Here is a 17,564-nt window from a genome sequence, read left to right on the forward strand (position 1 = left end):
ACATTTCTCAAAGTCATGTGGGAGAAGCTAATAATGATTCTGGCTCACTAGCATAAGTAGAAAGCAATTTCTCATGAGAAAGTACAGATCACAACACTGAAGTACACATCTCATAATAGTCAATTTTCCCATTTTGGATTGCTGGCACCAACCTCACCAACTCAAACTTACAAATAAAAACAGTTCTTGAGCTTGGAACAGACCTATCTCTGTCACACTTTGGTACTGCAAAGCAAATATTGCAAACCTCTTGAATTCTGACATTACTTAGATTGGCAATGCATGCTTGACTACAAATACTACTCAAATGCAGGTGCCTGCCTTGAGCATTTTGTGAAGGAACACCAACAGTGACACTGATTTGAAAACAGAGCATCTCAAATCTGCAGGGCCACAACTTGGACTTCAATGATCCTTGTGCGTCCCTTACAACTCAGGATATTCTATGATCCAAATTAACAAAGGAAATAATAAAATAATAGTTAAGTATTTTCTGAAGTTTTGCTGCAACAACAGTACATTGGTAGTTCCTTGTGCTGTTGCACATGCTGCTGATGAAGTTACAACATACACACTTGCTTACAGTAAAACAAAACATAATTTCCATGGAAGTGTTTAGGAGAGGTGTACTCAACACACTATTTTTTCCTGCTCATTTTAAAGGATCTGCAAAAGGAGGGATAGAAGAACCAGAAAGAATGCAAGAGCAAGTGTTGCTTCTGCACCTATTTTGGTTCTTACATCTACTTAAGAGAAGGCTTGAATGAATAAGTGCATTACTACTGTAGTTTAGGTTTCCTTCAAATTATACATCATCTTTAAAAAAGTGATATTAAAAAAGCATTTTCATCCCTGTCCTGTCAAAGAAGCCCTAAGCACCTCTGAAATCAACCTTCATTCCCATCAAAAAATAGTTGTTTTTTTTTTAATAGACTATTTACACTATTGAAGAATTTCCAGAAATTTTCTAAATTGACTTTGTATGCTTTCTTTAATGGTCATTGAAGATCAATCACTAGCAACATTAATCTACATAGCAAATTTACAATCCTACAATATCTTTACCCCAACAGAGGTGTACTAAAAATGCACAGTAAAAAAAAGTAGTCAGAGGCTTTAAAAGATGACGCCATTGGATTTATTCTTGGGTATAAGAAAATAACTAATAAATAGCATAGCTATCTCAAGTTCATAAGTAACAGTACCTGTAAAACTCCTTTTTTCCAGCTTTTCCCTCATCTGTAGGTATTAGCCATCCTCCATCAGCAAGTTGCATTCCATTTCCAGCTAACAAATACTCCTTACTGAAAAAATCTTTGACAAGAAACTGGAAAGATTCTGCATTTGTGCTGTTAACTTGTATGCAATGTTTTGAAACACCATATGTGTATAGCTGAAAAAAATTAGATGAAAAAGACAAAATAATGACAATACAGTAAGAATTCAGCTAAGAGTTTTAATATCTAATCTTAAAAATTCAGATTAAATATTTCCTTAAGCTTGAGACAGCTCGTTTATCTTGTCATTTTATACGTAATCCACGAAGAATGAATTCCCAGCAATTATTTTAGCAGAATAGCATCACAGTGTGCTTCAAAAGTGTTTTAAAAAAGTCAGTAGGTTTTGCACCTTCACTGAACCGAAAGCAAGAGGCTTTTCATATAGATTTACCTAAGCTTAAATTTTAACTGTTCTCTTATACCAGCACTTCATATGGGTTAAAAGTCAATAGCAACTATAATTGGTGATTTTTTTTCCTTTTTTGATGCTTCTCTGGTTTGACTATAACACTAGAGACTTTATGACCTTTATTATTGGGAATTGTCTTAAAAAATGTGGATATGTAAAGCTACTTAAATACTGCAGCAACTGGTATAAGAGCTACTCTAAATTCTTACCTAAAAACTGAAGAATATATTGATTCAAAAGCTACTGAGATTTTATATGCTCCTCTTGAGAAACAGATGCAAAAGACAAACAATAAAAAGATACCAATATACCTCTTCTGTAGAATAAAAACTAGGAGATTTCTCTTCCACTGCAGTTTTCAGAGAGATTCTATTGCTTGCAGAGGTTTTAATGACATAAAGACTGCCTGGCTGTGAGCGAATATTTTGCCTGCACTTCTTTTTAATTCTCATTTCCTGCAGATCTCTGGCACAGCGGAGATTTGTCACCATCCTGACCACAGCTGCAAAGAAAAAAAAACCCAAAACATTTTTAAAATAGATATCAAATAGAGATATATAGTCACTCTACAAAAGCAGATTGAGAGAAGCATATTTGCTATGCCACTCTGCAGATTTTTAGAAACTGCAAGTCTAAATATTCAAAGTTTAATGCATTTTGAAAGCAGTGATTAATGAAAGCATTTGAATAATATTATATGAAACAAATTATATATTCATGTTAATTTTGTGTTAGTCCCTGAACTAAACTTTGAGCCACATATTTTTCTCATCAGACTGAACTCAGTCTTCACAGAAAACTCCAAATGAAATTAGTTGATGACTACATTAACTAATGTAATCTTGAGATTTTGACCTAAATACAGGATCTAATTCTGTAAATGTTCATACACCTGTTCGAATATATACAAGTCCTTCTGAAAAAAATCCAATTATTTGATTATAATAGTTATAAAAATCACACACAGTGGAACATTCAAGAGAGCTCAGAAGGCATAAGCCCACACACTGAAGTCAAACAGTTGTGCATTTAAACTCCACCTCTTTGGAAATGACACAATCAACCATTTATATGGCGAACCCTACATTTTAATTAGAGAACATGATGAAAACAAGCTTCTGTAAAAGTGAATGAAGTATAGCAAGGCTAATCTAAGGTTCCTAGGTTATTTTACTTAAGAGGTATATAAAAAAATCAGGTATCAAATGAAACATAAGCTATCTTGTTTCTGAAGCACTGTGTGAAATATTTTTCATCTTCTTAATTAACTTTAGAGATGAGTAACATATGCTTTGTTAGGAGTGCAATATAAAATATTAGGAAAGTAATTATTTCCTAGTTTTCTCACAAAAAGAAAAGAGCTTAAGAAGAAGTTTCTTTTTATCAAAAAAAAAAGTCTGACAATACACAAAAAACCCTTAAAGGTTTAATTCTGACAGTTAGTATTCACAATACTTAAGTGAGCAAAATCTGAAAATACCTAAATTGCCATTTTCTATGTCAGTGTCTGCTGCATTCTGGATGCAAGACTGGTGATCTTGAGGTTCAGCAGTATTTTGTTCAGTCGTGATCTGATTTAATTCCATCTCTTCAGTTATACTTTTGCTGATCAGTGAGTCACACCTTTTGCTGCTGCTTTGTTCACATGTAGAAAATGTCAGCTTGGTTTTGAAGGGTGGAATAAAAGTTTTAACAGTTTTGCCAGATCTGTACAGACTTCTTGTTTCTTCACTCTCTTTTGCTGAGGCCTTACATGGAGCAGCAACCCCTGAAGTACCATTTGAAGACTGCCTTAGTGTACAGTGCTGAAAAATGGCAGGTTTAGATTGGAATCCTTTGAAGTCTTGATTTGGTAGAGTAAGGGTAGGATCCCTGACTTCTTGTCGTTCTTTAGTTGACCTACAGAGATGAAAACGTTAAAACATACAGGTTTCAGCCTCCTGACAAAAATCTTTTTTAGGATTTTTGTATTCTTTTCTTATTTTAGTAGTACAACTTTCAATACTACATCAATAAAAAGACAAAATAACAGTCTTTGATATTTTAAAAATTCAATACTTAATTTCTATTGAGAAAAGACAGAGTTGAAGTAAAAGAGTGTAGTTTGTTTAGCATCTTACTGGTCTACTGCAGCAACATGTGTTATATGTGTTATATTTAATATGTTTATTTTTTATAAAGTTGGGTAGTAAATTATTACTGTATATTTTCAGAAAGTTACAAAGGCTTGTGAGGTTTTAAGAAATTGCATTAGAAGAACTCTAAAATCTATAATAAATTTCTCACCCAAAAGGTTGACAAGTTATGGGTTTTAAAGGCACATGGTACATAAATTTTCTTCTGTCTTTGAAAATGCCTGTAAGATAATTGGAAAAAAATATATTTGAAATGGTATATTACACAGTAGATATTTACAGCATGTTTTATCTAAATTAATGATATAAATATAAAGAAAAGGTTCCAGAGTGGATTTAAACAGTTTTACTCTTTCCTGCCCCAAAAAACGTTTGTATAAACATCTCCACGCTAATTGCAGACAGATCTAAAGGATAAGTGAACACAATGCTGAACTCTCAAGAGTTTGTATTTGTGACCTGGCACTATATTTTTAGGCTCCTGAAAGGGAAATGCTTATCATATATATAATTCCAGGTAGGCTCATCATTCAATTTAGAACTTTTTCAGCAACTTTTATTTATTTTTTTATTTGAAGTTACAACAGAAAACGGCACATTTGCCCAACCTCCTCCTTTCATCACTGAAGGACAGGCTTATCTTGGAATTATCAATGTAATTAAATCATATCTGCTGGGAATGTAAACTTATTTGTGCCCTTAGGCTGCAAAGAGCAAGTTTCATATGAGAAGTTGCATATACAAGATGCCACAAGTTCTAGAAGCCGGAAGCAAGACTGTACTGGAGACAGAACTGTTTTCAATTGTTCACCAAAGAACAACACTGTTCTACTGCAGGGTAGGATAATATTGAAATATGAAGGGAATAAAATTATTCTCTGGCAGCAACTTACAAATTCCATTTGAAATTTTAAATCACGGCTTTTATGCCTAGAACAGATTTAGTACAGCATTCGGAAACAAATATACTGGTTAAATCAATATATTTGATGAATTCTGCTACTGAATTTAGGTGAGAGCATGCAGTGCTTAAAAAGAACAAGTTTCTTAAAGAACACTGCTTATTCCATAACCAAAAGCCATTGCCAAAATCACACTATCCTGAAATCCCGATCACTAACTAGCTTCACATAAAACATCAACTCAAACTTTAAAAACTTTGATATCCCTTTCATAAGCCTATTACTCACTCAAAATATTATAAGCATCTGTAACATAGACAGCTATCAGTGAGTATATTACCAGTACCTTCTTCCTACTGAGATTAGAATTTCTGAGATTTAGTTTGTGAGAAACTGGATAAATTCCTAATGAACTGGAAATTAAACCAGAGTTCTTATAGAAGTAATATACTGTAATATATTTAGATTCCACACAATAAGGCATACCTTTAATCATCTGATTTCAACTTAGTACAGACATTACCAAGCAGCTTCCCTGAATTCCCAGGACTATACTGGTAAATGCAGTAGTTAAGCAGTCTTATTATATGCTAGTTCATTGGAAACTGAAGAATTCTAAAGATAACAACTGACACTGGATTACTGCTTAGAACACAAGATGACTAAAATTACCATCAGGGGTGCTTTTTGAAGCCTTCAAAGATCTGGGGGTATTTTCTGTTCTGTTAAATTCAAGCAGTAGCTGTCTTTTAATTGGAGGTTCTCCTAGGATAAAAACACAGAATTTTAGAAGATATGTTCCTTTTAAGTTCAATTTCTTACCAACCTGCACAACTTAATTGTAATTCCTAAGTAAAACATTGAAGAAGTCAGAGCAAGCAGAACTAGCAAATTTTTAGATCATACATGGCGTTTTTAGACACATAGCTACCTCACCACAAACAGCTTGCCTGCACCTTTTTTTGTGTACTTTCAATAACGAAAAAGTCCCTCCAGAATGCTAAAAATGTGTGTAACGCATCTTTTACAGAAGTTGTAACTAAGGACAGGGTTCAGCTGTGGCACAACTGTTTCAAGTTGGACTGATAGAGTCCTACCCACCTTATGACACCTACCCAAACTTTCCAGCACTAGCCTGCCTGACCTTTGTACCTGAACTTGTGCAGCTGGACAGGGATTCTGTTCCAGTCTACCCTTCCATAAATACTGTTCAGCTAGTCGAGATCTCTGAACAGGTCTGGGTGACTGTGCAAGCATCAACTACCAACACTTCAGCTCTAGACAGATCAGTTTTAGATGGCAAGAAACCGCATATTTAGACCAACAACTATTTTTCGTATCAGACAGCAGTTCCAACACAACTGAAACATTGTCCTCACCTACGAGGCACAAAAAGGTGAAAATGAAAACACTGCTACTCATTTTTCAATGAAAAAATGCTAGATTTTTGGAGAGAAAAAAAAAGGAAGTCTGGTCAGGGAGAAAAGGAGCAGTAGCTTTCTTCTGTAAGTTTATGATAAAACAGCAAAGCTGTACACCTTCAAAATTACTAATCATAAATTTAGCTTGTACTGTGCATTTAAGGCTGGAAAGAGTGGATAAACTACTTCCTGCAGCAAGAATTTTTGTCATTGACACCTAGAGAAACTTTTATTTCTCTGTGACCCAAAAATCAATATGACAAGCAAAAAAAAACCACCTCAAACAATCCACTGTGCAGAAATATGGAGTTGAACATATACAGGATAAAAGACGTACCAAACGAGTTGTTTTCTTCAGAGTGCCTCTTCCCAAAGGTCTTGTTTTGAAAGTTTTCATCCAGTCTGCTACTGAAGGACTGTGCAGCATTAATTTGTACTCCAGAATTGGAAAAACTGTCTTCCATAAAAGCTCTTGCACTTTCTACTGCCTCTACTTCCAAGTAATTTTTTGGAGTTTGGAGAAGATCAATATTAATTTCTGCTTTAGCAGGAGCATTGCATAAAATTGCTTCAGACTCTGTTTTCAACCCTAGATTCAGCTGCCCTTTTCCAAAAGACCTAGTCTCCTCCTGCTGAAAGCTATTTTTAAATGACGTTAACTGCTTGTTGTTCTTAATATATGGTATGTGCTCAGGCATTTTGACATGGTGAGTGTTTGGAAAATACTTCATTTCCTCAGGGCAGATGCTTTTAAAGTCAGAGTCTTGATTGCAGCTTTTTTCAGTTTTGGATTCCGAGACCACCTTATCAGTTAAACATTTTGCATGTTGACCATTCTCTTTAATTGAACTAAGTTCATCTGTAATGCAAAGCCCACTACTCAAAAAATCATCAGATTCTTTTAAAATTGCCTTTGCTTTTTGATAGGCATCTTTAGAGATTGTTACCCGTTTTCCACTTGCAGTGCTGAACCCAAAAGCAGAATCTGAAACCAATTCAGTGCTGGCATTTTCTTCCCCTTTTGGTAATGCTGTCTGCACTTTCCTAGGAAGTACTTCAGTGTTCATTTTAGACTTTTCAACATCTCCCTCCACTAAAAATGCTTCTTGTGCATGTGAGGAATGATTACCTTCCATTTCAGAAAAGAGCTGTCTAGCTTTCCTGAGTGACTCTTCTGACAGTTGTACAGGTTTACCACTTGCTGTACTAAAAAATCCCAAATTGCTTGTAGAAGCATCTGATGGCTTCATCTGCTTATCTGGAACAGATAAGTGCCCTCTAACCTTAACATTCTGTTCAAAGCATTGCTTCTGAGAATTTGAAACAGACTTTGCATCTGCAGATGTGTTTGTTTCTTGGTGACCACTTCCACTAGCACTTGCATTCACTTTAATAAATTGGGACATGGCTGAATTAGCCTCTTCATTTGCTGTAGCATTAAAAGAATTAGCAGAATCAGGACACTCAGCATGAATGACTGAAAACGAATTTCTAGCAATTTCTGTTTGATTAGTTCTTGAGTTAGGCTTAGTTTCATATTTTACAGCTTCACTGTAATCTTCTTGAAACATTTGTCTGACTCTTGCTAATGCACTTTCCGAAACAGAAACTGCTCTACCTTTTGCTGTACTAAACACAGTTTGTTTCAGATCACCCTTTTGCTTTTCAACATTAAGTGTTGTTTCTTTTAACCTGGTTAAATTGGTTTCATCATCAGGAAGGGTGACTAGTGACTGGTTTTGGCAAGCATTAACTGTGGTGCCTGTGAAGCAGTTTGTATAAGCACAAGGTTCATTTACATGTTCTAATTCCTTACTGTCACCATTCAAATAAGAGCAGCTATTTTTTGAAGTTAAGAGGAGAGATTGATTAGATTTATTGTTATCCTCAACAAATAAAGTATTTTCTGTATCTCCAGGCACACAATTATCTTCAAGGTCATTTGGTACCTTCATTAAATGCAGAGATGCAGCAGAGTGCACAGGGAAATCATCAGTGTCTTCTGAATCATTCTTCTTTCTTGGTGAGTATTCCATCTTTGTCTCTGGAGGTTTTCCATTTTCAGACAAATGAGCTCTGCTTAAAGCATCACTCTTCTCTCCTGTAAGGGCTTCCAATTCTGACTTTCCAGGTCTGACATCAGCTTTTTTATGCACATGTAAAGTTACCAAACTTCTTTCACAACCTTCATCTAGATTTACGAATGTATCTACTTTGACAGGATCAAGAATCACAGCATGCTTAATGGGACTGCTCTCTATTGCCTGCTTAAACTGATCTCCAGGTTCTTCAGGAACGAGCTTTTCATTAAAATTAAGTTTTCCTGGATCACATTGAGCAATGTTTTCAATACAAAAATCACAGTCTTTAACACAGTTTTTACCACGTTTCCTTTTCTTGATGAGATTCTCAAAATTGTCATTACGTTCCTTTCCTACATCAATATCTTCTGCAAATAACTGTTCTGCTTTAGCTAAAGATCCATCAGCGATTGCTATTTTCTTGCCACTAGCAGTATGAAAACCAGCCAGATAACTCCCTTTCACTTCATTTTTTCCCACATCTAGCTCTTGTTCGAAAGGTATTTGATAATGATGGCAAGAACCTATTTTTATTCTGTCTTCATTCACTAACAGGTTATTACCATAGGTGGTGTCTTCTTCCATATTTTTACAATTTGTTTTTTCTTTATCAGAGTTCTCAAAAACTTTTACATCTCTTTCTTCACACTGTACACTAAGCAAGTGTAGAGAACGATCCAAAGCTTCATCAGAAATGGATGTATTACCACCAGCTGGAGTTCGAAATGTTGGTGACAAGCATTCATCTTCCTTTCTGTCTTCTCCTTTCTGATCAGGAGACCAGTTTTCCATTTCATGTGATATACTTAAACTATGTTCTTCTGTAGTCAAAATAGCATCTTCTAGACATTTTACATCTAATGAGTTATCCTGCAAATTGCCTTCAACTTGATCATCTCCTTGATTTAAAAACTGTTTGGAAGTTTTACAACTCTGTTTATGATTTTTAATGGATGACAGACTGTTGTTATTGTTAATACTATTGAAATTAGCATTTTTAGTATCATTTATTGATATTTTTGTCTTACTTTCCATATTTTCTTTAAATGCTGTACTAGTATTTTCCTCACTCTTATTCTGTGCATGGTAGGAAACTGAACCTGTGTGAAAAATGGCATTTACGTTTTTGAAATCTGAAACACAAAATGCTTTTGCTTTGCTTTCTTTTGCCAGGCAGCTGAAAAAATTACAGTTAGAAGACATACACCCATTTGAATTGTGGCATCTAGTACTGTTTTCAGAAGATTTAAACAAATAGTTATCATCATCCAAGTCCCTGAAGAGCTCTGCAGATCTACTTAAAGATGCCTTAGAAATATTTATTTTTTTACCTCCAGCTGAAGTAAAGCCTGTGAAATTAGAAAAGCTGTCCTGTTCAGCTATGGGAAAGTTCTCATCAGATGTTCTACTTTCATGTATGTCTAGGTTAGTAAAAGTAACCTTTTTGTCATTTTCATGGAAAACCACTGCATTTTCTTTTTTGTATTCCACCACTTTGGAGTCTTCACTTGTATCTTCCTGCTGAGTACAATACTTGTCATTTTTCACTTGATATTCAGATCTAAAAGTGTTACAAAAACCAGCATCTTCCCTTGTTTCAGAAATATTTTCTACATTCTTTGTTCCACGTGTTTCTACAGTTCTGAACTGCTGAAAGGCATGACTTTGAATCATATTACTTTGCTTTCTAAACTGTGTAAACTCAAACTGACTACCTGTTTCTTCCAGGATACTAGAAAGTTCGGCAATTTCAGCTTCTTGGCTTGCCGTCAAGGTTTCATTTGCTTCTTGCAAGGCTTGTGGAGTTCTAGGAAAGCTTTTACAGAAGCCAACTTTATGTGGAATAAACTGTGTATGCCTGGGCTCAAGAAAACTTGTCTGTGAATCTAAAGAATCAGATAAATTACTGCTCAACTTGCTTTCTGAATCTGAGAAAGGCATATTCTCCTTTTTAACTTGGCTTGAAAAGTTTCTGGCTCTTTCCACAGAAGAGGCTTCAAAGCATTCATTTTCAATATCCTTGAACAGCATCCTGCCTTTTGCTATACTGGCTTCAGAGAATTTAATCTGCTTATTGGAAGCAGTCTGAAAGCCACCAAAGCCTAGATTCAAACTGCATGCATTAAGAGTTGCTGATGATTCCCCTTTATGCTTTAGGTTCTCCTTTGGCTTTTTGCTGGAATACATAGGTGCTACTTGTTTATCTTCTTCCGAAATTACTTCATTTAAAGAATTATTATCTATACAATCTAATAATTCTTTAGCAGTCTCTACAGCTACATTACTGAGAGCAGCTGCTTGAGGGCTTTCGTTGTTTTCAACTGACTTTGGCTCTTCATTGTTGGCTACAGCTTCTGCAAAGGCAGCTGCATCTGTTTGCTCCCCTTGTTTTAATCCAGTACTATCATCTTCTGAGCAGTTCATCCCCAAAGGTCTACGTACTTCTCTACAGTCAACTCCTGACCTCTGGTCTGCAGCATGCCTTTTCTCAGGTGATAATTTATTGCAACAGTCGCTACTGACTCCAGTTAAGCCAAAGGTGACCTGACTCGAAGTATTATTGAAACCGCTGTTTTTTGCAGATGTACAGTCATGGTGCACATCAATCAACTGTTCCTCATCCTTAGAAGACCCAAGTTCTTCTTTCAGGATCTGAGATGCAGCAGCTGCATTGTTCGCATTAGCACTCATGTCCTCATCTTCCTCACCTTTCCTTAAGCAACAGCTTTTAGGGAGAAAGCCAGAACGCTTTCTTGCCATCAGGCATGCTGAAGTTAGAACTTTACGTTTTATATTTGAAATAATCTCACTATTTAAAGAATTTGTCTTGTCTTCTTTCTGTGTATTAGATACTTCTAAGCATTTTATTGACGTAGCAGGTTGATCCTCTCTTGCGTTTCCCCCCAAGTCTCTCAGGTCTTGTTGCTTCAGCCTATTGCCGAAGGAATTATTGGATGAGTTATCCGATATATTCATTTTTAAAGTACAACTGCTGAAATTCTTTGTCCTGGTATTTGTCTGCAAACACTTTCTCTCAGCAAGAAGAAAACGGTCTACAAGAGAAGATGTTACAGAGTAAAACAGGTTAATAAATTTATTCAAACGTGTAAATTCAGATTTTCACAAAATCTTGGCCCATAAGATCATTTCTACAAATGCTTAACACTGGAACCATAAGTATCACTTTTGTTTGCAAATGAAAACATCTTGAAAAGACTGGAGATCTATTTAATCTAATTGTATTCTAATAGCCAGAAACAAGTGAGTTAGGCTGCCCTTAATGCTATCAGGTAAAAAACAATAAATCAATTTTTAGCTGTATTGAAATTTGAAAAGATGGACTTACATTCCATGTGTCTCAACATAAGGATTTGTTTCAAACTTAAAGTACTTCAACTCCTAATATTAAAGTAACTCTTCTAGCAGGAACAACAGCTTCTAAAAATAGGAGCGCCTGTTTGCTTTCATTATATTCTTTTAAAAATACTTTGTACTTTTAGAGGCAACAGATGTACAGTCTTAAACCCCCTAATTTTAGAAAAATAACAATAGAACTGAAACATTCTTTATGTTCTTTTAGAAATTATCAACTCAGACAGATTGGCCCTGTGGATATATAACCAGCACTGACAAAGATAATTAGGCTTGTCAATCAGAATAAAGGTTCAAGGGGAAAGTTTCTATTGCAGAAACTAATCTGAGAAAAGCTAGCACAAGATTACTTGAAAATAACGTTATTCTTATCACTATATAACAGACCAATACTCTATGTTGATTCCCAGTTGCCGAGCTACTTTATCACAAACACAAGAATTTACAAGATTTTATCTGAAACATTTACATGAAAGGTTCTTAACAAATAATGAATCCTCCACAAATGATGAAATGCTTAATATACCTTGTTCAACATCACTGGCCACTTGACAGCCTCTAAATTCGTATGAATCAGATTCCGAATGGGGTAATACAGGATGAATAGGTGATTCAGAGGTTACTTCTTTCTGTATTTTTTCTTCTTGATACAGTAAAGTATTATTTATTGTATAAATAAATCTCCTGGATCTCTTTCTCAAGGTGGATAACATATTCAGGCTTTTAAAGCCAGGCTTCGTAAGAGTATTTTCACTATTTATTAAACGTAGGTCATCACAATTATCTGGAGATGTGGCACTACATATAAATGGGTGAGACAGAACGTCAGTTACGACAGATTTAGAAGTTGTTTTTAAATGCTTGGAAAAGCTGCCATTGTAGATTACAGAATACTCTGTGACATTTGTACGTTCAATTAAAAAAGCGTTGCAGTTTAAGAAGCTCATTTTGGAAATGTCAGCTGCATGTCCTTTTACCAACTTTGGATCTTGAACACTCAGAGACACAGCTTTTAATGGAGTTATTTCAAATGCTGGGCTGTTTTCAGCATTTTCCATTTCATAGCATTTTTCTGACAAATTAACACTCAATAGCCTTTCTGCTTTTATCAAGCCTGAAGTATTCCATAAAGATGTCTCTACAGCATCATCCTTAGTCATTAGTACTGACTTCTCTCCTAAATTTTCCTCTCTATGCAAGTCAGAGGGTGGAGAGCTACATACAGACATCTCCAAGTGAGTTACATCAAGGTCAGATAAGTTCAATTGAGACCACTGGCTTGATGAAGGTTGCACAGCTTCTTTAACAGGCTTCTCATTCTTAAATGACTTGTGTGTCCTATAATCTTGCACATCTCCTGAGATCCTAAGCGACTCCAATTCCTTTCTGTGTCCTGTTAAACAGCCATCTTTACCATCTCCTGTACCTTCACTGGTTTTTTGCAGTAAAGAACCGTTCATTTCAGTAGAGTGGCTTCTTTCAGTCCAGTTATTTGTTTTCACTTCCTGTGAAATGTCAGTCTTTCTTCTATTAGGCTGCTCAGAGGGAACATCCTCCCTTCCGAGTGTTTTATCTGTGTTTATCTCACATTTCTCTACTGCATCCAGAGCATGTGGCATCAGCAGAAGAGTTCCACTTGTCTTAGTGGGCATGTTGAATGTGTCCTCAAAGCTATCCATCTCAACAAGTAAGCCATCTAACATCTCTGACTCTAGAGAAGATGTGGAGGGAAAGAAGTAAAAAAATTAAGTTTTAGGAAATAACTTAGGAACAGCATTGGGTTTTTATAGGTAAATACAGCTTTCAATTTTATAGTCATTACCTTTACTCAGAAGCAAGTTTGTAAAGATAAATTTAAGCAGCTGTTACAGGAAACAGGAGGCAAAGGACATACATCCAGTTTCTCTGGCCTCCTGAGGACCGTAGTGGTTAAGGTTTCCAAGATGAAACCTAGCTTCTCAAAAGAGGGGGTTTTTTTTCGCCCCCACAGACAGGACAGGAGCATGAGTGGTAAATTTGACAAGAAAAATATCTAGATTTTTTCCTTCCAAAATTTATACTGCTGGTAGGTATCAGACACATTAAGAAGCTGCCTATTTTTATCTATAACTGGCAGCTAAGGAAACTCTTTTATAAGGATTAATTTATTAAACTGTCTTCTGCTACGATATAGAATAGTAAAGTTTCTAGAAGGATTTAGAAAATATTCTTAATCTCTTAATTGATTGGGAAGCTTTTAAGTAGTTCCACGATCAGCAAAATATTAGAAAAATAATGAGAATTTTTTGTTTGTGCACAGATATAATATGCAGTGGGGGAAAAATAACCCAAACTCTACTTTGTAGACAGTCTTACAAGCTTATACATACAAAATAAAAATATTACCCTCTCAAATGTATGAACCAAGACCCACCTATCAGTACAGTCCACATTACAGAATATAGCTAGGTTTTTTGAAGAGTACTTTTTAAGGCTTTTTCATATCAAAGAAGTCATAATGAAGTACATAGAAAACATCATCGTCCTCTGTTTTCCTTGGGCATATAACCAATAGCTTAACTTTTTCCATAAGCCTTTTTCAGGTATAATTTCTGTAATTTAAAATTCTATAAGTTTCTCTATTAGAACTTTCGAATAGCCTCATATCCAAAAGATTTTCCATTTGGAAGTCCATAGACTTCCCAGTACTTAGTCACACACATCCAATTATATGTAATACATCCATTATGGGTTCATGCTGATACTGTAGGCAACAGAACAGTTACTCATTCTCTTTACTTTGTATTTTATGCCTAAGTGGCAGAAGGTTTCACTAAAGGAGATCTCAAAAAAGAAACTGCAACACTACAGATTGAGTGTACAGGTCCTTTTCCCTTACTAAAGTATGTGCCTCTGAAGTAATTTCTGTGTCCATATTCTTTCATCCTGTAATAACTTGTCAGTAGAGATTTCTAAGACACAGCTTATTTCTTTTTATTTAAACAAGAGACATTACCTTTTTTGGATTAAAGAAAACCAAGATTATCTGAAAGATTGTACAGATACTGTCTCAAACTGTACAGTCATACCAGGGGAAAAAAAAAAATCAGGGAAGTTCATTTTGACTTCTGAACTCACTGGAAGGTGATATTATTTGATGATTTGATCTCTTATGATCTCTTATTTTCTTTAACTGAAACAAAATGTATACCTAATAAAACTGATAGCATTTCATGATCATACAACACTATTCCAGAGAAAACCAAGATTTGAAAGCCACAAACACTGAGGTTTGAGCTGTCCTTCTTTTCACATTGCATCTTCAAATACCAAGCTAACTATTATCAAAAAGGGAAGACATAGGAAAGAAAGAAAATTTGCAAGTTATTTTGTACTTTAAGAGAAATGGTTTTCTTCTCCCTCTTGTTTTATTTAGACATTGTTTTAACTGGCCTTCTCTACTGTAGTATGCAATGTAATAAGACATATTGGAACACAGACCAACACATTAAGTTGTCCTTAATTTCTAAAAGTATTTTACTGATTACAATTTACTTGAATAGGTTTACTATCAGACATATTTTACTCAGGACATTTGAACCTACAATATAAAAATAGCACCATGTATCACTCTGCAAGCAACAATGATTCCTGATCCCAGCATTCTCAGCTCTCCTTTTCAAATTCTAAACTGATTTTTTCACAATTCTTACACATACCACCAAACTCTTTTTTTAGGGCAGTCCATTCAATTCAGATAAGGAGACATACAATCCTAAGAATACACTGTCCTGTCCAGCTTGTGTGAATCCCTACAGCACCCTTTTACACCTGTGCACATTGAACAAATTTCTGTTAATATTCTTCCCTTCTACCATAATTTCTGAAGTAAAATCAAAAAGCTCCCATTTGTCACATTTAGAATTACCGACTTTGAATAGGTGAAGTAAATGAAGAAAGGATATAACAAGATCAAAAACCAAGCTCACCACAGAATAATGAGTGTTGGGGTGAAACTTCATGACAAAGCTAAACCCATTCAATACCTAGAAGCAGTAGTCTTACTCCCCCTTGAGCCTGTACCACTTCTCTCTGCTCTCCCACAGTCTCATGTCTTCAGCTACAGTGAGCACACTTCACAGTACTAATCTGGTTGTCATCCAGCTTAACCAGGACAGTGATCTAATTCACTGACTCACCAGACATTCCCTTTTTTAAGGCTACATTAGTTTGACAAAGTTGAATCAATTCAGGAAGTGGGAGTAAGTACACAGCTGGCAGAAGAAATAAGCCATAACAGCAGCCCAAGACATACAATTTAGATTTATCCTCAGTCTTGCTTCACAGTATACTTAGCAGGTAAAACATCAGTGCATACCCAAATCTTTGACATCATCTTCAGCATTTAGCTTGACTGCCTCTGGTACCAACGGCATACTTGTATCACTTATCTCAAGACATTTATCACAGTTGGAAAAAAAGTTGTGCAAAATCTGTAAACCAAAGACAAAAGCTGTTACATTACGTACCAGTGAGTGTCACTTTAATAGTAAAACATGCAATTCTGGACATTTACTGCAGTACCTGAATAATGCTGCATCTCTTAAAACGAAAGGTAACATTTTCACAGGTACACTTGAAAAACAAATAAGCAGGTAATCCCCATTTTCGATGTAAATCAGGTTTCATTCTGCAGTCAACTTTAGGGCAGTGAATGGGTTCAGCAGTTTACTATAAGCCTCTCAAAAGGGAACAAAGGAGATACGAGGAAGAACAAAGACATTTTGCTTATTTTAACTTGTAACTGTTAAACTGTGAAGTTTCAGGTAGTTAAGAATCAAACTTAACCTTATAATTGAATCTTTTTAGTGCCATCGTCAGTTTTCAGTCTGAATAATCATTCAGCTTTCATATACACAGAGCGAAATTACAATTGTGCAAGAACTCTCCCTAACAGTATCAAAGGACTGAAATCAAAACCCAACTCTAGGTGTAGTGGTTAAGCACAAGAAGTTATTCTCAAAGAATAACTTCCAAAAGGTTTGACAGAAGTGGGAGAAAAACAAACCAACCAACCCTCACATAAGTAGCACACTGCAACTCCTAGGTTTGATTTCTCTCTGAATAACACCCATGCTGCTGAATGCAAGTGGTTTGGGTGGGTTTTTTTGTTGTTTTTTTTAATAAACGCAGCAAAAACCATTTCTCAAATAGGGTTGTTCGTGAAAAAACAGTGTACAGCCATGTTTTGCAAATTTAGTTTTGTCAGCAGTAACTTTAAAAACCATCCAAAGAGGAGAGCCTAAAGTGAAAATGACAGAATTTTTCATTCTTGGCTCAAGGAATGTTAGCATGTAACCAAATAGCTTAACTGAAAAAAGAACATAGCTCTTAAAATTACTTACTCTATCTGCTCTTCCATCCTGTTGCTTTGCTTCAGAAACAGAATCATTCTCTCTACCTTTAGGAGAAAGACAGACAAGTCAATTTATCTTCTCCCAAGTGATCTGCTGAGTGTGTTCAAATACAGTTTTGGGAGGGTTTTCATTGGATTATTTTAAATGCCACTCAAGTCTGTGAACAAAAAAAACTACTAAAAGGTAACTAAAAGTCCTAACTAAAGAGTCCTACAGCACAATACACTCCAAATCATAGGTTGTGATTTCAGCTATGTAGGTAGATCAGTTACCACTCCGAGAACATCACTACTCAAGTAGTTATTCATGGCACTACTCCCTATTTTTTTCTGCCCAAGGATCTGGATCAGATCTTTGAGTTAGGAATTTGTTTTTGTTTTTTTCCCATTACCTCCCAAAACAGCAGCAATATTTTTTCACTACACTACAAAAGGAGAAACTGAACCCTATTTTTAAAATGCCTACAGAGCAGTATATTACAATGACACGTTTCACAGATGTGGCATGTAGGCTCTATGTAGCAGCCAAATAGTTCACTCTTTCTTTTCGCAGGTGTCAGATGGGAGAG

The 17,564-nt window shown here is 35.5% G+C and overlaps 1 protein-coding gene across 5 annotated transcripts in view; it reads right to left on the reverse strand.

Moving 5' to 3' along the window:
• The window catches only part of BRCA2 (BRCA2, DNA repair associated), a 37,025-nt gene that overhangs the window by 13,067 nt on the left and 6,394 nt on the right, over positions 1–17,564 (reverse strand). For all 5 annotated transcript variants that reach the window (XM_027677762.1, XM_027677761.1, XM_027677764.1 and 2 more), the window contains exons 8-16: positions 16,985–17,040; positions 15,958–16,072; positions 12,127–13,311; positions 6,485–11,281; positions 5,399–5,491; positions 3,976–4,045; positions 3,170–3,588; positions 2,001–2,191; positions 1,206–1,393 (exon numbers count right to left, since the gene is read on the reverse strand). In XM_027677762.1, coding sequence (XP_027533563.1) covers positions 1,206–1,393; positions 2,001–2,191; positions 3,170–3,588; positions 3,976–4,045; positions 5,399–5,491; positions 6,485–11,281; positions 12,127–13,311; positions 15,958–16,072; positions 16,985–17,040 — 7,114 coding nt within the window. The remainder of the gene's footprint in view (positions 1–1,205; positions 1,394–2,000; positions 2,192–3,169; positions 3,589–3,975; positions 4,046–5,398; positions 5,492–6,484; positions 11,282–12,126; positions 13,312–15,957; positions 16,073–16,984; positions 17,041–17,564) is intronic.

The sequence above is a fragment of the Neopelma chrysocephalum genome, unplaced genomic scaffold, assembly GCF_003984885.1.
Source record: "Neopelma chrysocephalum unplaced genomic scaffold, ASM398488v2 Primary Assembly neopelma1_43, whole genome shotgun sequence".
Lineage (NCBI taxonomy): Eukaryota > Metazoa > Chordata > Aves > Passeriformes > Pipridae > Neopelma > Neopelma chrysocephalum.